General features: G+C 38.9%; 1 protein-coding gene across 15 annotated transcripts in view; it reads left to right on the plus strand.

Annotated features, from left to right (window-relative positions):
- HAP1 (huntingtin associated protein 1) overlaps positions 1-24,063 on the plus strand; it is a 96,394-nt gene that overhangs the window by 45,737 nt on the left and 26,594 nt on the right. For 4 of the 15 annotated variants that reach the window (XM_087916469.1, XM_087916472.1, XM_087916471.1 and 1 more), the window contains exons 5-7: positions 21,249-21,325; positions 21,652-21,768; positions 23,600-23,700. In XM_087916469.1, coding sequence (XP_087772595.1) covers positions 21,251-21,325; positions 21,652-21,768; positions 23,600-23,700 — 293 coding nt within the window. In that variant the 5' untranslated portion in view covers positions 21,249-21,250. Of the gene's footprint in view, positions 1-12,254; positions 12,604-12,737; positions 12,804-21,248; positions 21,326-21,651; positions 21,769-23,599; positions 23,701-24,063 lie in introns of those variants that run through there. The other 11 variants (XM_087916465.1, XM_087916468.1, XM_087916466.1 and 8 more) reach the window with 7 other exon arrangements.

The following is a 24,063-nucleotide window of genomic DNA, read 5'->3' on the forward strand; positions in this document are numbered from 1 at the left end:
CCCTAATTCGTCCATCTGGTGGGGAATCCTGTTTCGGCCAATGATTCAGACAGTTTGTAGTTGAGAGCTGTTCAAACGTTAAGATGAGAGGATGCAATTCTGTCTTCTTGTCTTTGTAAAACTGGGGAACGCTACGGTGGAGTCACGTGGAGGAGGACGAGCGTTCCTCAATTATAGCTCAGCCTGTGAGAGCGAAGACTGGAGCACCTCCCACTCTGGATGCTCTACGCAGCTCGATGAGAAAGGGCGTATCAGGTAAGGACCAATGCCCATTCTAATGCTTGCTGTATTGTTTCAATTTTTTGATCCAGTTTTAGGATATCTGGTTTCATTTCTGCCTTTAAGTTTCCCATCTCTTCTTTTTAGTTCATTTGTGTCAGCTCTTGATTTGATATGATTTTTTACCACTATTTCCTGAAGCTTCAGCATGGACTCTTGTAAAGTAAGAAGAGTCAATTGAATATTAGCATTCGTGATCATAGGTTGTTTTTCTCCAGATAAAGTTTCTTCAATTGTCTTTTGTGCCATCACTAAGGTTGATGGCATTGAAGTTGTTTGTATTGAAGAAGTCTTCTTTCCAGTTTTAAGCGTTGTATTAGTGACGGAGGTCATTTCTTGTAAAATTTGTTTTTGTTTTTGTATTATATTAAATATGTTGTCCCAAATTAACATTCACTATTAAGAAATATCAACTATAAATGGCCACTACACTAAATAATATGGTATGTTACAGGATTAACCTCTCTTATCTATCTATCTATCTATCTATCTATCTATCTATCTATCTATCTATCTATCTATCTATCTATATTTTCCAGAACACTTTTATAGCTAATTTCTAAATCAAATATCTGGATTTGTAATTCTTAATAATATATCAAATTCCTCTATTTAAATTTAAATAATATTAACCTGTATATATATAAATGCTATAAATCCCAAATCTCAAAATAGTGTTATAAAATAGTATTTCAAATACTTACAAATCTAAATATAGATATATCAACCTTGCTATACAATAATTAATTAGTTAATCTATAATAATCACAATTAATCACAATTAATTATTTAATTCAATCTAATCAATGCCTATACCTAATATCTATACCTAAATAATTAATTATCACTTCCCTTTTTTATGTGTGTTATAACCAAATATAAACTACAATATTACTAATGTATCAACTAAATATATATAAATTACATTTACCACATTCAAAAATCAGTTAGGTTGGTGTCAAGAAATAATTGTTGCAATCCGCAAATTTAAACGCTTAAAGTGTCTTAATATAATTGTTCAGTTCTTCAATATTCCTTCACCGAGCGTACTGGAAGTACAGAGTTGCTGAGTAATGTCTCTGATTTCACTATCTCACCACACTTTCCGCTGTAGTTGTTTCTCCTTTCATTTGAAAGTTTAACAAGTCAATTTTTAGATTCAAATAGTCTCTTTCTTTAATAAATCCTCTCCATTTACTACAGCTCCAGTCCAATAATCCAAAAGGAGACTAGTAAATTATTTAGTTTCATTCGTGGAATATTTAAAGTGGTAATTTAATTCCTTACTTCAAGTCTCCCCCCATCTCAAGTTTGTCCTTCCAATTTCCCCCAAAGTCCACAATTCAATTCCTTCAAAATTCCCTTAAATTAAATTATTGTCCTTTCTTTTTTTCTCTCTCCCCCAATTATTATCAGTTTCTCAGATCCCTCTGATTCTCTTATCTTCTCTGTCTGATCGCTTGCGTCCTTAACCTCTTCCGTCTCACGAGCCCTTTCGCTTTCACCGCCACTCGTATCTGCTTTGGCCACTGTTTTCCGGCTTTGCTCCGACTAAGATACTCCAATATTCAATGCTCAATCAGGATCACAAATTCTTTCACTCGCACTCTTCGTTCACCACAGTCTGTCACTCATTCGCTTCCTCTTGTATGCAACAATCAAGACTTTAGGACCGCCATTGCTGACAGTCTCTTGTTGTCGGTCTCCACAGGGCTTCTCTACGTCATGATGAGAATCACCTTTTCCACACCACGACTTGAGTCTCCCCACACTGGCACACTTCTCTACAAGATGCGTGCACCCCTAAGGGCCACTCCAACAGCAAGAGAAGATAGCATGAAACCCAGAGCGAGCTTCAGCACCTCCGTTCGCCCATATCTCATCACTGGAAGTCTTTGTTCAGAAAGTTTTAGGAAGTTGTCTTAGTTCCTAAATCTTTCTTAGGACTCATTATGCTATTCTTCAAAGCATAGTTACAAATCTCAACCAGGTTAGACAGACTCATCAACGATGAGCTTCTTAAACTTCAAGCAGCTTTTGCTAGCCTTACTCCAAGGTGCTATGAACTTTTATGGGGAAAATACTGTCATGAGGGCTTATTAACCACCTTCGCTTGGTTCTGGATTGCCCATCTGCTAAGCCTGCATAAATACAATACATTGAGTCATAATCACTAGGTTTGAACTGCATATGAAGCCACCAAAAAACTAATCATTTTTGATGTGGTCAGCAAACCATCACAGCCGCCTCTGCCCTGCTGCTTTGTGAACTTTAAACCTGCTTTTATTTTGATTTTACCCTCTGAGTGCTTGGTAAATTTAAAAATATGCTTTCTAGTGAATTAAACTTTCAGACTGATTTTTGTGCAAAATGTCCAGACTGATCTTTGTGTGAAATGAAGAGGCTGGGGCTGTTTCTAACTTGCATTATTTGAAATTTTCCAGCTTCTTCAGATATGAAAATGTTACGTTGTGCATTGATTTTACCATGTTTTAATTTTATTTTATATTTTATTTATATGCGTTTGTGTATGGGTGTATATCTGTATATTTTTTTATCCCTTATATTTTATAATGTGTACAGACATATATTGTGTGTGTGTTTGTGTATAAAATTTTATTTTATCCATTCTATCCTGTAATGACAATACACCTGAAAACTGAACCCTGGGTTATTGCCCCCACCCACCCACAACTTCCCTACATACACATAGCATCTATTCCGCTATCTTTAAGTCTAGCCTTAATGGTCTCTTGACTATTCATCTATAAAGCATAGCTAACTTTTCTTCCAAACCATTTTTTTTAAACCTCAGTTTTGAAATATGAGGAAAACCTGTTTGTGTTTCTATCTACCCTCTTATGTGCTTATAAAATTTTACTTTTGTTTGCCAATTTTAAAACAACTCCACATGAAATCTACATTTTTCCAGAGGACTGGATGCCATTGTGGTTTTTTTCCATCACCTCTCATCCCTCTCCATCTTCCCCAACATAACTGAGAAATGGTCTATGAAGGGGGAACTGTAGGAAGACGGTGGGGAAGAGACTGGGAGTCCCTACCACAACAATAACTAAACAAGCAGTGGTGTGTTTTAGCTTTTGGCCTTTTGGTTTTACCCTCTTGAGTACTTGGTAAACTTAGGAATAAGCTTGTGGGCCTTCTCATTAGGCAGCTTCAGTATCTGTCCTTCAAAATGATAGGCAGGGTTGTTTTCCTTTAGGATTGGCTGATTTGATCTCCTTGCAGTCAAGGGACTCTCAAGTCTTCTCCAGAACTACAATTCAAAAGCAATGGAACTCCATATAGGTATATATTCTTAACTCTTTGTCCTGTCAGGGCAGCCACTGTGGACTATTAATTTAAATCTGTTAGTTACCCAATGGACTACCTGCAGCAGAGAGGCAAATGCAGCTAAGTGATTCTCACTCCATAACAGACAATGGGCTTTTCCTCATAGTATATGTGGATACTATAACAATCAAATGCCTTCCTTGCCAATTTTCTGGCCTTCAACTGAAGTTCTCTTTTCCCTTACCCTGTGAGTCAAGCCCATATTAACAGATCAGTTTAGGAGAGTTCTAGACTTTTGTAGAATATACTTGTATCTGCACACTAGTGCCTTCTTACTTCCCTATTTATGCCCCTTTCTGTGCTTACTCATTGGTCGACCTGAAAGACCAGGTTGAGGATAGATCATCAAGAATATCTATGTGATCACTAAGAGTCAACAGTGACTTGATGGCACATAATCAGTCTGTGTTTCCTGGTTCTACAAACAATTCTTATAAGGAAGGAAGCTACTTCTTTCTTAAGGATAATTTTACAAGCAGTTCCCTTATTCTCAAACGTCAAACTTTTGAACTGAAAGAGAGAACCATACCCATATTATACTGCTGCTTGGGAAGGATAACTTGATTCCCAATGATTTTTTTTTTAAAAAAGTGCATGTGCTCTATTTCACTCTAGATAGTAAGTAGAGGTGTATAATTAAAGATTGATTATGCACCAGTGTTGCATCATTTTCAAGTTGTGTCATCATCAAGTTGTACCACCAAATTGCAGGAGTGCCCTATTAGCATCAACATATAAAAAGATATTAATGAGTTTATCATGGATTTTTGACATATGAACGTCTGAAACTTACAGGAATCCTGGAATATGATCGACATAGAGGTTAAAAAGCATTGGGGCTAGGATACAATCCTATGCAATACCATTATGGGTGATTATACTCTTGGAGAACCATTTACACTTGCACAGACTTTCAAATGGGTGTTTAAGTAGTGGGTCTTAACCATAAGTAAGAATCTGGATTCCGTATTTAAGTTGGCCAATTTTTTCCACAAAGAGGGTTTGTTTGAAGAGTGCACTATGATCTACAAAAGTGGTAAACAAGTTTCTTGCCATTAGTTAATTGTTTTGTTATGAGATGGTATAAAACAATTATCTATTGTAGAGTGCTTTGGTCTAAATGTTTATGGAGATTCTCAATCATTCAGGTCATGGTTGTCCCAAAGATGCTTTTTCTCCAAACAGCAGGTGGACTTTGATTTTTCTTGAAGACATTTCTCATCTAAGGAGCTTCATTTCTAACTAACAGGTTGGGGAGTGGATAGGATTTATACTTGTTAAATCATGGGTGAGAGAATACATGGGAGCCTCTGACTATTTAAATTCTTTATTACGTCGTTCAGAACAAAGAACAGCAGCCCTGGCAGCTCCTTTTCTACCCCCAGGCTGCCGCAGCTGCAACCAGTGACAGCTCTTCAATTCCTCCCGCCATGGACCAACCAATCAGGGCATATATGTAAATATCTAACACCCCTCCCCACCTGGTCCAGCTCACCCAATCTTGTTTCACCTACTGTATGTAATCACGCAAGTAGACGGGACTCTTATGGGTGCGACCAGACCTGCGCAGCTCAGTCAAGGTTGGTTTCCGAGCTGCTCAGTTGGAATTATTGCCTCTCCTCCTCAATGGGTAGGGGACATCTGCTTAATGCATCTGCATGATCAATCTCTTTTCCTGGTCTGTGGATCAAGTTGTAATCATTTGCAGATAAGAATTCTATCCAATGGGTCATTCTGGGGGACACGATGTTTGGGGTGGCTCTATCCCCTGTGATGATGCCCAAAAGGGGTTTGTGGTCAATGATCAATGTGAAGTTCCATCCATATATGTATTCATGGAATCGCTTGATTCCGGTGACCGCAACTAACACTTCCTTGTCTAGTTGGCTATAATTTCATTCAGGTTTGGATAATGTCTTTGAATAAAATGCTATTGGGGCTTCCTTTCCATTTGGCAAAAGGTGGCTGAGTACCACACCCACCCCAAATGGTGATGCATCGTAAGTTACTATTATCGGTAAAGTTTCATTGTATTGAATCAATAGGCGTTCTGATGTAATTAAGTTCTTTATTTCTTTGAACGCTGCCTCTTCTTTATTTCCCCAAACCCAGGCTGCTTTCTTGTCAAGCAGTCTGTGGAGTGGTTCCACTACAGTTGCCTTCTGTGGTAAGAATATATGGTAAAAGATAATTAGTACCAGGAAAGCTTGTAATTTAGTTTTATTCTTTGGTCTGGGGGTATCCCTGATTGCTTTGGTTTTACTGCCTTGGGGTGGATGCCATCTTTGTCTATTGAAAACCCCATTTTTCTTTTTCTACTTTAAGCCCCACCTCCTTGAAACAGTTGAGAACTTCCCTTAAGCGATCTTGTAATTGCTCTTTGTTCTCGGCTGAGGACATCATCAAAACAAGGCACTATCCCCTTTAGTCTGTGCAGTAAGTGTTCCATGAGGCTCTGGAATAGTCCTGGGGCAACACTCACCCCAAATTTCAAACAGTTACATTTAAAAGCCCCTCTGTGAGTCACAATTGTCTGTGCTTCTGCTGTTTCAGCATCTGCTGGTAATTGCTGGTAGACTTGTGCGAGATCTAACTTTGTGAAAAAATTTCCCTGCCCCAAGGAGTGCAAAAGGTGCTGCACCACTGGAATGGGGTACGTGCTCTGCTGTAAAGCCTGGTTCAGGGTTGTGCGGTAGTCCACACAGATGTGCAAAGATCCATCTGGCTTTATAGGCGTTATTGGGGTTTCCCACTTCGCATGATCTATGAGTTCTAGAATCCCTTGGAAAATGAGCTTGTCTAACTGCTCATCTATTTTTGGTTTAAGTGTGAAGGGAACTTGCCTTGCTTTTAGCCTGATCAGGGCAACATTTGGGTGCAAATTAAAAGAAATAAGGGACCCCAAGTACTTGCCTAATTTTCCATCAAAGACATCCTGGAATTCTTCTATCAGTTGGTCCTCCCACTCACTATCCGTGATGCTGTGTATGCCCGTGAATTCAATTCCCAATGGCTTGAACCACCCGAGCCCCAGCAAACTTGGCCGGTCCTGGTCGACCATGTTAAAGGCAGGATTCCAGAGTAATTTTGGAAGGATACTCTGAATTCTCTAATGCCAATGACTGGAATCTTGTTCCCTTGATAGTCTTTTAGGATTATTTTTTGTTTCTTTAGTTGCATTTTTGTCAGTTGGGGAATTATTCTTTTGATTGTATCCCACGATACCATTGATAGAAGAGACCCAGAATCCACTTCCATTTTACATGGTTCACCTTCTATTGTGATGTGAACATGTACTTTCTTAGTGCTTGGTATACTGGAGTGGCCCACGGTTACCGTTTGGTGTGTTTCACTTCTCTGTGCTCAGCTCATGGTTCCATCGATTCCTGCTGTTTTGACCCCCATGGGTTTCAGTTTGATTTTCTCTAGTACTTGGGGGTGTACTTTGTCTTGGTCTTCGGTCGTTCGGCTTGAATGCTCGGCATGCTCTTGCGATGTGCCTCCTTCACTCGCAGCGTTGGCAAATAGCATCTCGGAACTGGCATTCCGATCTAGGGTGATTTCCTTCACAACCCATACACCAAAATTCCTTCTGCTTTCTTTCTCGGTTTTTCTGGTGCCACTCAGGGTGGAGTTGATTCTTTTCTTCATCATCTGTTGACCCTGACCTGGATTTGAGGTCCTCATGGTGAATGGCGGCAGTGTCTTTTGGGGTGTGTGTGTGAAGGGGGAGTTGTGGATTCTTATTCATTTTTCTCATAGCTGCGGCAGACTTCTGTGACGCTCTACTGTGGCTGCTTCCTTGATGGCCTCTTTTAGTGTTATTTTTGGTTTTGTTAGGAGCCTGCTCTATAAGGTCAGGTCTCTAAATCCCAGGACTACACGATCCCTCATTGCCTCAACCACATTCAGGAATTCACATGCCCTGGCAATGTCCCTCAGATTAGTGACAAAATCGTTTATGCTTTCTCCTTCCTTCTGGTCTCGCTGGTAGAACTTGTGTCTTTTGACCAGGCTGACACAGGGGGAGTGTAATGTGCCCTCAGAATTCATTCTAGATGTGCCCATGCCAGCGTCTTTACATCACTTGGGGCTGCGAGGGCTTTAGCCATCTTGACCATAGTGGAATCACAATGCATGAGGAAAGCTGCTCTTTTCCTCTGTTCCGTAATATTTACCAGGTCGCTGCTCTCTAGGAACATCTGGAAACGATTGACGTAGGACTCCCAGTCCTCGGTCATTAGGTTGGTGTGGGTGGCATATTGTTCCCGGCCATGTTGAGTTCTTTGTCCAGTTAGCTAGGCACATTGTCTCACTCCCTCTTCTCTCAGGATCCCACCTTCGTCGCCAGTGTTAGATCGTGGGCGGAAGGCTCTGACCATTTAAGCTTCTTAATTACATCGTTCAGAACAAAGAACAGCAGCCGTGGCAGCTCCTTTTTTTACCCCCAGGCTGCCCCAGCTGCAACCAGTGATAGCTCTTCAATTTCCCACCGCCTCGGACCAACCAATCAGGGCATATATGTAAATATATAACAATACTCTTCTCAGTTAGCCAGCCATTAATACTCTGAAGGTCTTGAAACCATCTGGGGACTAATCTGTGTAATTTGTGTCCCCAGAGTGACCTGAATCAGCGTGCAAATGAGTGTCGAACCATCTTGGAATTGATGAAAAGACTGCATTGTAAATAGGAAATAGGTGGGGTTGTATCCTTCCCTCTTTGTTGAGAGAGGGCTGTTCAATTTTAACACAGGCAATCTATTTGACTCCTCCTTCAAACCAATGATCTTCTTTGTCCAGAATGTGAGCCTTGTTGTCTTTAAGGGAGTGGCGCTTGTCTTTCAGGTGTAGATGGATTCCTGAATCCTCTCCTGGTGAGTTGGTTGTGCCATACATTTGCGGAATGGTGGTTTTGTTTCCCAATGTACAAGTCTGCACATGCCTTGCTGCACAGCACTGTATGGACTGCATTGTTCTGTTCATACCTGTGTGTTTTGTCCTTGGGGTAGACAAGTTTCTGTCTTAATGTGTTCCTGGATTTAAAGTATACACTGATGTGTTGTTTGTTGAAAATCCTGGGGAGATTTTCCAATATTCCAGCCTAAATGCAGCTTGTTTCTCACCTACGAGATTTTTTTTCCATTATCTACTTTTCTACAGTACTTGTTCAAAAGGTGTTTTGCATACATTTTAGCCACAATTTCAAGCTACTAATTTCTTGTAATTACACCTTATTTTTAAATTTTAGATTTTTTTTTTCATCTTAGGGTGTCAATAGGCCTGACACATTGCTGCCATCATTAACTTTTTGGTATGTGAACAGAATCAAACAAATTTGAATTTACTTGCTGTTAGCTTCTGACTTGAAGTTTATGATTAAAAAGTTTTCAGGAAAAAATACAAATTAGGGTATTGGCTCGGACTTTTATCTGCACCTTGGATAGAAGAGGAAATTGAGTTTGTCCAAGTGTAGGTATGTTCTAAGTTCAAAAAAATTGAAAAAAAAGGAACGCAGCGGCTCAGTGGCTAAAATGCTGAGCTTGTCCATCAGAAAAGTCCGCAGTTCAGCAGTTTGAATCCCTAGCACCGCGTAATGGAGTGAGCTCCCGTTACTTGTCCCAGCTTTTGCCAACCTAGCAGTTTGAAAGCATGTAAAAATGCAAGTAGAAAAATATGGACCACTTTGGTGGGAAGGTCACAGCATTCCGTGCGCATAGTCATGCCGGCCACATGTCCACGGAGGTGTCTTCGGACAGTGTTGGTTTTTTGGCTTTGTAACGGAGATGAGCACTGCCCCCTAGAACTGGAAACAACTAGCATGTATGTGTGAGGAGAACCTTTACCTTTACCTAAATTCAAAAAGATGGACATAATCTTAGCATCAACCCAAGCCCAATTGAGCTTTCTATTCCACCTTACTTCAGAAGCCTCTTATGAAGCATAACTGGGATCAGATTTGCCTTAGAAATGGAGTATGTTTGGTCATCATCGCTATCTTCCCTCATGTGAGCTTGGATGTCTGAACAAGCCCAGTCTTGTTTCATGCAACATATATGTAATCTAACACTGCTATAGTTTCCTGGATAATATTTAAATGGATACATTAAAGTAGGTTCTCTTCCTTCTTAAGTATGGAAGATTACATTTATATATCAAGAAAACCAATCCTGAGCCTGAGATATTTCTTTTAGGACAGAGAGCCAGGATGGAACATTTATAAGATAATCTTTAGAAACAACACTGAGGTGTACAAAATCTTCTAAAGAGGTACCCACCCTGGCAGTAGCTTTGGGATATTAGAAGAAAGTGGGAAGACATGTGTGGTGATAGATATATGTTCAGTAGAACTATTTTAGAAAATTTATATGAAATTGTACAGCTAAATAATGGGGAAAGTCACCTCCAAAGACCAGAGGTGATCCCTGTTCTTGCCAGCTTAGCTCTATCTTGGCAAATGTAGTCTGTCCTCCTTGCCTTTTAGTATTATATTTCCTTGAAGGAATAGAAAAGGATCTAAATTCAAAGCATGAGAACTGAATTTTTTTCCTTATTTGTAATCAGCCATGTCTCTTGGAGTGCTACGAAGTCAAAATTAAAGTAGAACCCCATCCATTACTTTGACCTTTCAGCCAGCAAAATTTCAAGTCAGTAACTGGATAGAACTAAATAATGTAATATTAGTGGGCATGATTGGGAAGGAATTTGAATTTTGAATAGAAGGACATGGGTTTTTCAGTCTTTGAATAGGTCAAATGTTATTCAACATTCCTTCAGTGTCAAAAAATCACATTGATTTGAAATTCGTCTACTCTCACCACTGCCTTGCTGGTTATAAGCTTTAGTATAGGGCAGGGGTGTCCAACCTTGGCAACTTTAAGACTTGTGGACTTCAACTCCCAGAATTCCTCAGCCAGCTTTGCTGGCTGAGGAATTCTGGGAGTTGAAGTCCACATGTCTTAAAGTTGCCAAGGTTGGACACCCCTGGTATAGGGTTTCAAAATTACGTCATCACATGTCGTGTCGCAACTTCCCCTTCGCTAAACTTGGCATGGGCATGGCCAGCGCATGATGCATCTGGCCCACGGGCCGCGAGTTGGACAGCCCTGCTTTAGCAGATTTTGAGATTAGCAGCAATTTGGGTGAGGTACTTTTGCAGTTTGGCAACTCAAAGTAACATCAAAGTCCAGTAGGGATAGCTTACTTTTAGATGAGGATTATTGTCTTGTTTTAGCTTCTCTCCTTAGCTATTGTAGCGGTCAGAAGAAATTGCCACCAAGGGCAAGAGGAAGAAATTTGGATCAAAAAGGTGAAACAAGACAATTTCAGAAAATATCTCACACAAGCCTCTTTATAGTTCAGAGCACAATTCTATTACTATAGCTGTTTACAAAAAAAGTAATCCTGACCTACATGGTATTCGTTTCTTAGTTTGGTCTACTTCATAGAGCTGACAGCTATGCAGCACTATTATTTCTAAAGCAACAACAATATATCTCAGGATTGTAATCAGTCTCATATATTTCAGAGTCTCTTGCAGAGAGTCTCTAACCCAAAAGTAGTGTAGTTGTGCAAACAAGAAACCAAAGCTGAAGAGAATGGGCTTTGGGTGGGATATTCAAGGCAGGAGGATGAGAAACAAACCTCTGGTTATTTGTTTTTGTTGTTGTTGTTAGTATACAGCAATCTACAATAAATCATAAAATCCAAATTAAAGTTAGACATCTGTAGTAAAAGATACTGTTTTAGAGATTCAGTTCTTACAAAGGTCACCTGGGCTTTTCTTAAAATGAGTAAGTTTGATTAAATTGATTTGAAGTTCATGATGGATTGGACTTTAGCCATTAGACGACTGCATCGATAAGGGTTTTTGGTCCCTGCTATTTTACATTATGCTTTGTCTACTAGGTCCAAAAGATCTTACCAGTGTCTTCCAATTATTTATAGCCCTCTCAAAACCTGGCATGTCCTGTAAATGGCAAACATTGTCTTTTGTTAATAAAAGCTCTTTTCATTAACTCATTCCATTGTTAAAATCCATTTATTTTCAGCTGTTTTTAAACATTTTTCATATTGCCTGAAATCTCTTAATTGCTAGAAGCTATAGGATTGCAGAAACATTATGAGTTTTTTGTATTTTTTTGGTTTGCTTAAAAACATACCAACCCACATTTACCCCTCAAGGGAATTTTGACACCTTTCATTCATTGGTAAAGGCATAGTAATTAACATTTGGCTTCCAATACTTCCCAATTTTTCCCCAAGTTACTATGTGAACAATCCATGCTAGTCAGTTTTTTCAAAAAGAAATGCTAATTCTCCAGATTTAACCTTAAGAAGAGAGCGTTTAAGAAATGGCTGAAGTCACACCAGCCCACCCTCCCATTCAAAAATACTGCAGAAAGCTGGAGCTGGGATGGACCATCGTGCTACATAACAATAGGAGGAGGCTCAGCTTTACTTCCTCGCCCACAAAACACCTTTACTATTTCCATTTCAGCTCTAGTATCCAATCCTAGCCTTCACTTCTCCTATAAGATCTTTCTATCTTCAACGTTTCCTCTCTTTTAATTGACCTTTGCGGGATCAGATTTTCAGCAACTCCCCATCCCCCCCATCTTACTCCGAAAAATGGATTCTTCCCAAACAGGTGGACCTCAGATTCTCTAAACGTAATTAGAGTGCTGGTAGGGCAAGGAAAGCCTGCAATGCAAATTAGCGCGCTGGAGGAAAGTGAGGATTTCTGAGCTGCGCAAGACCAGCATCTCTCTGACGAAGCTGATAGCGTCTGCTTGGCTTCCCCGTTTCACCTCTCGCAAGGTGGAATCTGCAAAGTTAATGTTGCCCACCGAGGCAGAGGCTTTTCTCGGCTCTCCCGGAATGGAATTGTGGATCAGCCCTGCCACTTGCGACGAAGGGAACAGTGATCTGGATGGTAGTGAGGATATCCTACCTGAGGAATTGGAGGAGGGTAAGCAGGAGGAAGGGACCCCCGGAGCAGGGGGGAAGAGAGGGAGAGGTTCTGTTGCCGTGGACCCTTCCCTGTGTAGGGAAAAGCTGCTGTCTGTCTAGACCTTTTTATTTTTCTCAACTCTCTTTTGACAGAGGTGCAGTGTTTGGAAGGTGGGTTCAAACTCTAGACTCGTGTTTTTCAATCTCAGTAAGTTTAAGGTAGGTGGAATTCAGCTAATGGAACTTCCAGCAATGTGTAGATGGCAGTTTCCAAAATTCTCTAGCCAGTATGCTGTCTGGGGAATTTTGGGAATTGACATCCATGCATCCTAAAATTGCTGCAGTCTGAAAAAACTCTTCTAGAGATTTTCCTTTTAGCAAAGTTATTCAGGTGTGTCAGATTATAACTTCCATCACCCCCAGCCTGCAATATGTCTAATCCCGGAGATGCCAGTCCAGACCTGAGAAATGCTATGAATGGTCCAGAAAGAAAGGTAGGTTTGGGTCTACCTTTGCAGTACAAAACTCTGTTTGTTCCTGGTAACCCAGTTGCAGAATAAAACCTAGGTGAGGCTGCCTTCCTTTCTTCTTTTATAGGAGATTGCCAGCTTGTTTCTCTGTGGACTTGCCCTTGTAGTTTTGATGATTGCCTAATGTGTATAGATCTGCAGATTGCTACTTTCTCTATCAGTTTAATTTCAAGGCAGTAATATTTACTTTGTTTGCCATGGATATGATTAAAAAATCCAATCTGTTTAGTTGGAAAATCTAACTCCCAAACCAGTTGTTTTAATCACACCTGCATAAGATTGGTTAAAGATAGTGAGAATTGTAGTTTTAAAAAAACCTTGAGAACAGCTGTTTGTTAGTTTCCTTCCAGCTGTTCTGAAGCTAACATCAGAATCTTATGGGCCTTATTTAGTCAGGTACAAGAAACACCTGCGGTTGCATTCAAATTCTATGAACCACCTGTCTTCAAGTTTTGTTTTTTTAACTTATCCAAATGGGAAATAATGATCTTGGAAATAAGCCTAAGTAATAAGCCCAAAATTAGGTTAGTAGGTATGTGTGTAAGAAGGACGTTATGTTACTGATAGCAAGTTACCCACACAGTAATAAGGCAAGTTCTGATGAAATATTTTAGAAAAAGAGCTGAGTAAATTCAAAATCCTAAACTTTCTTGGCAATTATTGGAGGAATTCTCTTAGAGAAAAAAACTTACTTTTAGAAAGGGAGAGGGAATTTAATGTCTTTTTTTCCCCATATGTGCTCATCTAACTTGAGAAAGGATGAAAACACAGAAATCATTAAAATGTTCAAAGGGCTAGTCTTATACAAGAATTCCCTCTTTAACTTAAGTGCAATCAAGGTTGAAGCCATTTTTCAATTTGATTTAAATTTGAGTGGATTTTCTTCCAATCTGACCGTTTTAAAGGTTGAGATTTATGTGTGACCCCAATGATATTTGCAATGAATCTAAAAAATGTGCATTACATAAATTGCTGCAGTTTTTCTAACTCAATGTGTGCTTTTTTGCATTTGCTGTACAATATGAAGCTTTTAGTTCATAGGAATGAATCCACATGTTAAACTTTTGATTATTTGCCATAGTATTAGTTGCTCCTAGATGTTTCTTTGCTTCTTTAGGATAACAGGCAATACAACTAAAAGCTCTCCTGACCTTCCAATTGAAATGGTTCATTGATATATTACATGGTGATATTATTGAATGCTGAGCATCCTCTTACAGACTGTACTGTATGTTGTATAATTCATTTTAAGAAATATTATGAAAGGAGGTTGACTTCCTTACTATTATGCAGTCAGTCCCTGAACTGGCCATCTATTCATATGTGGAACACGGCACCACTGATTCTGCCTTGGGGCTTGATACTCTGGTAGGTTACAGTCTACTGAGCAAGTGGAACTGTCTTACAAATAAACCCAGAGATGATACTATCTCCTAGCAAGCCTTTTCTTTCATTTACTTATCAGTAATCACCTCTGGAGTAAAAGAGGAAAATAGATTGTTAAAAACAGCTGCTCACCAGATTCAAACATAGTTACTCACATACTTGCTTCTCTCAGTTTTCTTTCTTGTTAAGCAGGTTACTGCAATGTTCTTTGATCATCAAAAGCAGAAATCCCATAGAGCCATCTTAATTTTGTTTAACTATTATCACAGGGTTATAAATGAATGCTTTTGCTATCTCATTTTAATTATAGGTTAATGAAATGGCCTTAAAACAGATTACTTTTGTTTTGGGGGAGCTGTTTTAGTTATTTCTGTAGTGAAGAATGCAAAAAATGCTATCAATTTAATTTATTTTTCATGGATGCCTAATACAAGGCATTACAAGGTCTAATAATGCCTATAGATATTTTTTTGGTAATGCGGCATATGTTTTTGATTACATGGCATAACACGGTATTGGGAAATTTAGATCAGCAAATCTGGAGAACAATGCATTCAAAAGGCTAATCAGAAATGTCCACCAAACTAAAGTCAACATCCCATCAGTTACATCTTTTGCAGCTTTTTTTTCTCTCAGTACAAAATTTTGTGTCCAAGAAATCTGATGCTAAGATTTGGATTAACTGTCTATAAAAAGTGATTGGCAATATATCACCAGCTCTCATGTGCTTCCTGACAGATGCCCTTATCTCATTTGCAGTGAATGTAATCAGAGTAAAGAATTTTAAAAGTTCATCTTACTGAAGTATCTATGAACTATTCATAAATTGTTGTGATAAACTCATTTGAGAAAGATTCATTTGAGATAGCTTTACTGCTATCAAATACAGGGTCATTTTCTCACAGGTCACTGTAAATTTGAACTAAAAATGCTTTGGTTTGCTTAGGGCCTTCTAGTCCAGTCAAGAAGCATATACAGGAGTACCAACTCACTCTTTATTATAAAATTATAATTAACAAATTCTTGCAAGTGTCTTTCCCCCTCAACTTTATAGTTCAAGAAACTAAGAAACTTCTGAGATGTTTGCCACATGTCCATTCCTTTTGTGGGCTCAGCTGTCTCTTGTCTGACCTTTGTCTAGTCTGTTTCCCAAGGCCATTCTCACATACCATTAGGTAATTCTCAACTTACGATCACAATTGAGCCCCATTTTTTTTATTGCTAAGTGTTGTTAGTCATACGGTTATAAAGTGAACCTGGCTTCTCCATTGACTTTGCTTGTCAGTGTTCTGACCCAGGCTTCGTCAAAGTTAATAAAATACAAACTGAATTTAAAAGTAAAACCTTTTTTTAATGCGATGCTGGGAATTACTTGCATTCCCAGCCAAAACTCATTATACACAGTTCCTCCTGATAAGAACATGCTTTTCAGTACTGTCGATGCTGCCAAGAAACAGAAGTCCTATTTAGGCTTACATAAACCAACCCAAAACCCTAGGAAAAAACCAACCAGAACACAGAGCTGAACTGCTTTGCTTCCTGCAAAGCTCTCCGTCATAGAGGAGTGACTTTTATCCCTTATGGGAGGGGCAATCACCTCCCAGCCTTACTCCCAAGTTGCCGCTTCTGCTCCAGCTGCTCTTGCCTTCTAGCAGCTCTGCACACAAGCGCACTGGGAACAGGCTCCCCTGGGTCCTCTGCTTCACTGCTGCCAGACTCTGAAGGCAGCACCCCACTTTCAGATGGTCCTGGCCCCATCTCATGCAGGATTTCATCCAAATCCTCATCAGATTCCCTGACTGATTCCCTTTTGTCTTTGCTGTCCGATTCCGCTTCTGTCCACACCGGCTGCTGGCGAACAACAACAGTCAGAAGTTTGCAAAAGATGATCACATGACCCTGGGACACTGCAACCATCATAAATATGAGGCAGTTGACAAGTGTCTGAATTTTGACTACATGACTAGAGGGATACTGTAACAGTCATAAGTGTGAAAAACAATAATAAATCACATTTTTTCAGTGCTGTTATAATTTTAAACAATCACTAAATGACCTGTTGTCAGTTGAGGACTACCTGAATTGTCAGTTTTTGAAGTTTTGAGAAAGAATGCTAAATGCCTAATTCTGTCCCGAGACGTGACTTCATTTTACTGACTTAAGGTTTCAACTAAATATATATTTCTCCCAGGTATTGATGGAATGTTTAATAAAATAGTGTTCTTCGATAATCACTTCCTTAAGTGGCATTTTAAAGAATGGCAGAGGTTTAGGTGATGTTTAAATAATTACTTCTTTCAAGAGCCTTGTAAGATCATGCCTCTTATTGCTGTATAGGAGGAATTCCAAAGATGATTTAAAGCTGCCTTCCCCAAACTGGTGCTCCTGCAATGTAATGAGATTTATCATGCTGGCTGGAATTCTTTGAGTTTCCAACAGGAAGGACACTTGGTTGGGGAAGCCAGGTGTATAGTAAATCAGCCTTCCCATAGCTTGGGTTTCTTGTGGACTTCTACTCCCAGAGTTCTGAGCGATATTCAAGCTGGCTGTGGAATTCTGGGAGGTTGGTCCATACAAATTGGTCAGATAAAGTAAGGCCATAATAAATTGTCTGTTTACGTTGTTATTGAAACAGCATAATCTCAAATTATGTAACAAGCAGCATATATTTGCAGCATGCAAACTATCTCCTTCCATGAAGATGGAACAGGAAAGTAAGAAATTAAAAGCATATTTATAACTTCGTTCTATAGACTTCTGCTGCAGCATTTTTACTGAATTTAGTGCAATTTCTGTCCATGGTAGTTATCTATCCTTAGTCTCAATTACTGAATGCTATTAAAAGTGGCATTCCCTATAAAGTAGTTATTAATTTGCAAGACACTGAGACAGAAACATTAAACAATTCAGCAATCCCAATTTTTATTTCCAGACTGAACTTGTTGGCCTTGTTGTCTGAATTAGAAAAGATTGAATTGCCTCTTCAATCTGAACTTCTGGGGCAGAGACAAAGAGAACAATAGGAGAGCTCCTATGTTAGACAGATGTTACACATGGAATAGCCAGGCAAAGAAAGCCTCTTAAAAGTTGCATAGCTCTTTGTTTATCCATACTTTGCTGGAAAACATTCATGCTCTAATTATTTTCAATTATGGTTCAGTTGGATGCTAGCATGCCATACAGATCCCCTATGGAGCGAGGGGGAGGTCATTACACATGCAACCTGGAGAGTGTCGTGGTGTCTCTGATTGGCTCAAGATTGTGCCAATCAGCATGCAAGCAGAAAGGGAAGAAGGATTAGCTGACTTGTTAGAATAGCAAGTGGACAGATAGGACAGGATGTTCTCTAGGATTGAGAATCATAACCACTTTACTGTGACTTGGCTCTATATTGCATAACATCCACCTCCGGGAACAGCATAATGAGATTGAATGTCTTTATTGATCTGTTTATCCACTTACTGCTCATCAAATAAGGAACATTTTAATTTTGCCATATTAATAAATTCCGATCAATTACTGTAAGCCTCTGGGTGGCGAACTGCAAAGCAAAATGGAGACAATAATAAGAATATCAGTGCAATACCTTCCAGGATGAATGGCTACAACTGAGCTGAACAAGCACAGGAATACTGCAGTTTTAACTGCCTTGAGGAATGAAAGGAAGGAACTCCCACCAAGAGGGAGTGGGTCGGAGTACAGATGCTATAGTAAGGTTGCTACTCAGCCCACCCTTCTCATGAGGAAGGAGTTACCACAGGGGGTGTCTAGCAGTTTAGACTGTACCGTAGAGGGAAAATAAGTTCTGGTAGGTCATGTTTTATGTAATCCCATGCTGTACCTTACTGGGCTTATTTACCTTTAAGAAGCAGATTTATGTCTACAGGTAATAAGCTATGCTTTCTAATCTATTAACCAGCCCTGGGTTTGGCCATGGGGAGGAGAGATCTTATTTAGGTTATTGCTAAATAGGTAAATCCCATGAGCCCTGAGTCCAATATTTCTTGATTTGTAGGGTGTTGGATATGAAAACTGAAATTTCAGGTCATTCTCCCTCCCGAATCTCAGTGCCAGAATTCAGCATTTGAAAAGACCACATGACAGCCTTAGTAAATTCTGCTTCAATATGTTGGAGAATTAGACAAAATTTTTCAGCTCAGTCTAGTGGCAAGGTTTTGCTTTTTTTTTTTTTAAAGGCTAAAATAAACTGGAAAGTAGAGATTATTAGATTATTGATTATATTCAGTCTGTAACTTCAGTTATTATGGGGAAAGATTTCTGTTTGGAAAAATGATGCCAACCTATGCCATTAATAGTGAATGAGATGGAATCCAAACTCTGATTTTAAAGTTGTGCTTACCACAGGTCAAAGACGGACTTGCAAATGAGCAAAATAACCATGGCTGCTCCTGCCATTTCGTGGCTTGTTTTCTTTTTCTTCTGCCAATATTTGTAAGAAATATGGAGAATGGAAAAGCCTATTAGTATTTTGACTAAGGACTACTATAGTAGTAAGCCGTTTTACAGGGAGTCAGGATTTGCAAACCATGTTTTCAAATTATAGATTGTAGCCGCCCAAAATTGCTTTCTTGGGATGGATTCATACATTGAATTGTCATATGGCTTAGTATAAAAGTTTCCTAATATTTCTAGCTTCCAAATAAAGTTTACATACGAAACTAATAAAAGCGACTAAAATGTGCATGTGTGAGCGTGTATCTATATATATCTACATTTAAGACCTTTCTATTTTATAAGAATTTGTGTTGAGATTTAAATTTAGCTAATAAACTGAATATTAAAAATCGGCTTGATTTTGGAAATTTGTAATAAAAGGCTCCTTCAACATTTTAGAAACCACCAGGGGGTATCTATTGCCTTTGATAATGCTGAAATATTACTTGAATTGTGCCTACAACTCATTAAATTACCTAGCTTTCTTTGACAAACAGTCAGATCTTCTCCTGAGTTAAGGAGCTTTGAACACTCTGCTTGGGGCGGTGGGGATAATTTATGAACATTTAATTGAGTCTGACAATTGTCCTTGGAGGATAAATGGGACAGAGATGGCATAGCTTTCTGAGCCTTCCCCCAAATGTGTTTTTCAAACCTTACTCTGGTTGTGTTTTTCCATTCCTTCTTTTGCAGCTTGAGGCAAGGTGACTTTTGCCTAGACAGATATGCTTGTTCAGCAGGGTAAAGCAAAATTTATCTTTGCCAGGAATTTATTTAATATATCAGTTACTCCCTCAGTAAATATATTTAAATCTGGAACTAGAACTATCTTGGGATATTTTCTTAAGCTGTTAAAATACTAATGGTTGAACTGAATTAACATTCTACGTAGATAGCACTGCAGAGATGCAAACACAATATTGCAAATTATGTAAAAGGCCTTCAGAATTTTTCACCTGCAAAATCTGGTTCAAGAACATTTGAGGTGGATCATTCTGAGTTTTGCATTGCATCCATTGTATTTTTTCCAATGAAACATAATTGGCTATGTTAACATAACATACTAAGCCATATCTTATGGTTTACCAATTACAGTGCTGGGCTTATGTAGCAAAGTGAACCATTAGGACTTAATGTGTGAATTGACCAATGTACAATTGTGCCATGCAATCACAGACCTAAAACAAACCTTTTCACATTTTTTCAGACCTTGAAACCTATTAGTTAAAATGATCGAAGGGCAAAGCTCTAGTGATAGAAAATGGGCATGGATTTTTTTTTTCTCCTTAGTTTCTTGTGGAACCCTATGCTATGTGGGCCACAGTTTTAAAAAGAATGAATAGCAGTGAGAATTAAACTTAACATTCTAAGAATTTCTATTTTTTTGTATTCTTTAGTTTTCTTTAAACAAATATTTACCTATTATAGGTATGAAACGTGCTAAGTTCCTACTGACATTCCAATTGATTAATTTACTATATACAATGCAGATTAATTCAAATGTTCTTATTATATGTTCATTAAACAATTTGCAATTTGCTTCTGTCAGTCTCCAAAAACCAAGTAATACATGCAGAGTTGTTTCTAAGCAATTTTCTTTTATTGCTCCTTATAGACAGAAATCTTCCTAAACTAAAGCAACTATTTCGTTATCATTAAGGATATACTCTGATAAGTTCTAGGAAGGAACTTTCTTGATCCTCTTTCTTCTAATCAAATTATCTAAACTTTGCTGTCTCTTGGTTCTCTGGAATGCAGCCTCTTCTTCCTGAAAACCCAGACTACACTCCACCACATCTTCACATCAATGGAATATTTATTACCGTTTTCAAAAATTATTGAATTTTGCACATCGGGTTCTGTGCGTATGTCCTTGGATCTCTGCCAGGCTCCCGGTCCCATAAAAAAATCTTTAAAAATAAAATTGAAATCTTACATATTGTGACACTGAGTACTACTGTCCAACACGTTTTAAAATCTAATTTAAATTTACTTAGAAAATAAAAATGATATGGTTGTACTCCAGTGATTTCTTTAGAAGTTGCCACTTCCCATCAACCTCCCTTACCTAGCAACATTAACTGCAGAAACATCATGGGAGGTCAAGAGAAGTCTACAGAGCGAGCTGTTTTTTTCTCAATAAATGGCAGCCCGTGCTCACCATAGAATCCATTTCCAAATGTTCAAGGCATGATGTGAGCGCACATAGCTGGCTCTCAATCTACATTCCAAACTGCCTGTGCCTCTTATGTGTACCATGTTCAATTCTCCTTCTCTTTGTTTTTTTTCATAGTAATGTGTTCTGAGAGAGTTGAGAAGATCACCAAGACATATCATGATATAGATGCGGTCACTAACTTGCTGGAAGAGGTACCTTTCACCAATTGTTTTTTCAGAATCTTAAGTCAAAACATTGTGCAGCTTGGTAGAGTAGTACGAAGCTCAAGGTGGTTTTGGTCTTTCCTAACAGCTGATTCTTATGACATGGCATGGGCAGGAAAAATTCTACAAGGAAGTTCTTGGTTTAGGGTGGATGGGGAAGGCACAAAGAGGAGAAGAAATTGATTTAGGAGTGGCGAGCATTGGAAGAATTAAAGTTGTTGAGAAAGTGATGATGTTAGAAACCAGGTAGCATGTGTGACGAGATAGAGTCCTTAAGGTGAAACTTTGCTCTCTTGTCTTCCCTGTTCTCACAGAAGCAACATGATTTGGAGTTAGCAGCTCGCATTGGGAAAACATTGCTCAAACAAAATCGGAGTTTGTCTGAACGCAATGAGTTCTTGGAAGAGCAGTTAGAATTAGCAAAAGAAGAGGTAAGGAAGAAGTCTATTCTGCATATGTACTGTTAAACAGAAGAAACAAGTATTGGGGAATGGTAGATTTCGAGTTTGTTTTTTAAAAACACATTTGGAGAATCAAGTCAGGAATTATTTGAGTCTGACTCAGATTCTGAGATATCCACATTAGCTGAATGATGGTTTATGCAGCACAACATGGCCTTCTCCAATTCGAAGAGACACTCATTCGGCAGGCTGAGGCTGAGGCAGAGGCAATCTCAGAACCAGCGAAATTTGGGGGCTGGATAGGGGACAGACTGAATCTGTCAGTGTGGAAGGGATTGCCACTCTCAAATTGGCCTTTTTAGCCATACTAGATGCTGTTTTTGGACCTCTTTTCAGAACACAATACCATAATCTTTTGAGATGAAGGATGCCAATGTGTGCAAATGAATGATGGTTTAAAGTTTTATAGCTCCATGTCTTGTTGCTTATATCTCATTTCACTGTTTCTCCTAGAAGTTTGTTGATTTCTCATTCTATTCTTCCCTATCTCCAATAAATCTTACAATAGCTTGTACATGGTTTTAAGGCAGGGGTGTCAAACTCGAGGCCTGCAGGCTGGATTTGATCCGCAATGTGATCAGATCCAGCTTGTGGGGCCATCCTAGTTTACCCAATGTGAAGAGGAAAGATCAGGCCAGGATAGCTTTGGCCCAGTCTACCCAATGTGAAAAGGAAACATGCTGCAGTTTGGGGAGTGGCGTCAAGCTGGCCACACCCACCCAGTTGGCCACGCCTACCCAGCCTCCCAAGGTCAATCACAGGCCTGATGCCGCCCTCAATAAAATTGAGTTTGACATCCCTGGTTTAAGGTGAGAAAGCAGCTGGCTAAAATCACATGGTTGGCTTCATGGTCAGTGAGGATTTGAATGTGGATCTTCCAAGCCCCTTGTCCAGTGTTCCAAACTAGCCATTTCCAAACTGCTGCTCACCCAGTGTCTGACTAGAAATTCTTGAAATTGGAGTTCCAGCATATTTGAGGTGCTCCACTTAGGGGAAAGCAGAATCATAGGGTGTTAGACTCTACGGGGAATCCAACTCACCTGGGAAGAGCCAACTCATCTATGGCAGTTTCTCTTGATGCAACCTGACTTGCAGAGGTGGTATTGTGGGAAGAATGGAAAGAGGAGGGCAGTGCTGTATCAGTCTGTGTTCCTGAACAAAAGGTACAATATAGATTTAACAAGTAAATGTATGACATATGTAGGGCTAGTACAAGGTACGCATGCCAGAGTACAGGTAGTCCTCAATTTATAACCATTTATTTATTGACCATTTAAACAGCACTGGAAAAAAGTGACTCATGACCAGTCCTGGCACTTAGACCACTGCAGCATCCCCACGGTCATAAAATCAAATCTGCACTCATTTAACAACTGCATATGATTCACTTAACTGCAGTGATTTACATAACTAGGTAAAAAGGATTGTAAAATGGGGACAATTTGCTTGCAACCACTTTACTTAGAAATTCTGGTCCCAATTGTGGTCAAGGGCTTTTTATGTATATTTTTTCTGATTAACATTTTTATTAAGTTATAAAGTAGTATAAAATACAAAATAAAAAAGTAAATAAAAGACCAGTGAAGAGGGAGGGGAAAGAAAGTGATGGAAAAGTAGAGAAAAGGAAAGAAAAAGAAGCATTGACTTCCGGCTCTCTCTGTTGCAGTAGAATAAGGTATTAGCATCAAATCACAGCCTTTTGTTTTTCCATAATAATATGAACAAGTCATTTCTATAAAGATCAATCAATCTAATCTATAGGTTTTTTTATCTTAATGTTTTGTGTTTTTTTAAAACCCAGATAGCTCAGTTGAAACATGAAATATCGATGCGGGATGATCTTCTCCACATGTTTACCAACAGCACTGAAGAGAGTGAGCCAACTTCCATCATTTCTACCCCGTGAGTCTTTAGACAATGTTGTAGGGTGTATCCTCACTCCAACATATCCCTTGCAGAGAAACATCAGTGAGAAATACTTGGAGAAAGGGTGGGACATAAAGTAATTCTCCAATTCATTTAGGATACCGTAATTTGTACAAAATAATCAGATTTGGATTAAATGTGATATTTGAAATGAAGTTAGTGGTGTTTTTTCTGTATGTAACCAACAAGAGAGGTGAAGAGAGATGCCACATCAAGCATAAAGAAATAAAAAAAAATATTTCTCTTAATAGTAAGTTTATTGTTGTAACCATAGATCATAATATAGATCATAAATCATCATATAATGTACTACAAAACAGAATAAGCTAACTGTAAAAT

Source organism: Pseudonaja textilis, chromosome Z, assembly GCF_049901715.1.
Source record: "Pseudonaja textilis isolate UNSWEBS1 chromosome Z, rPseTex1.2, whole genome shotgun sequence".
NCBI lineage: Eukaryota > Metazoa > Chordata > Lepidosauria > Squamata > Elapidae > Pseudonaja > Pseudonaja textilis.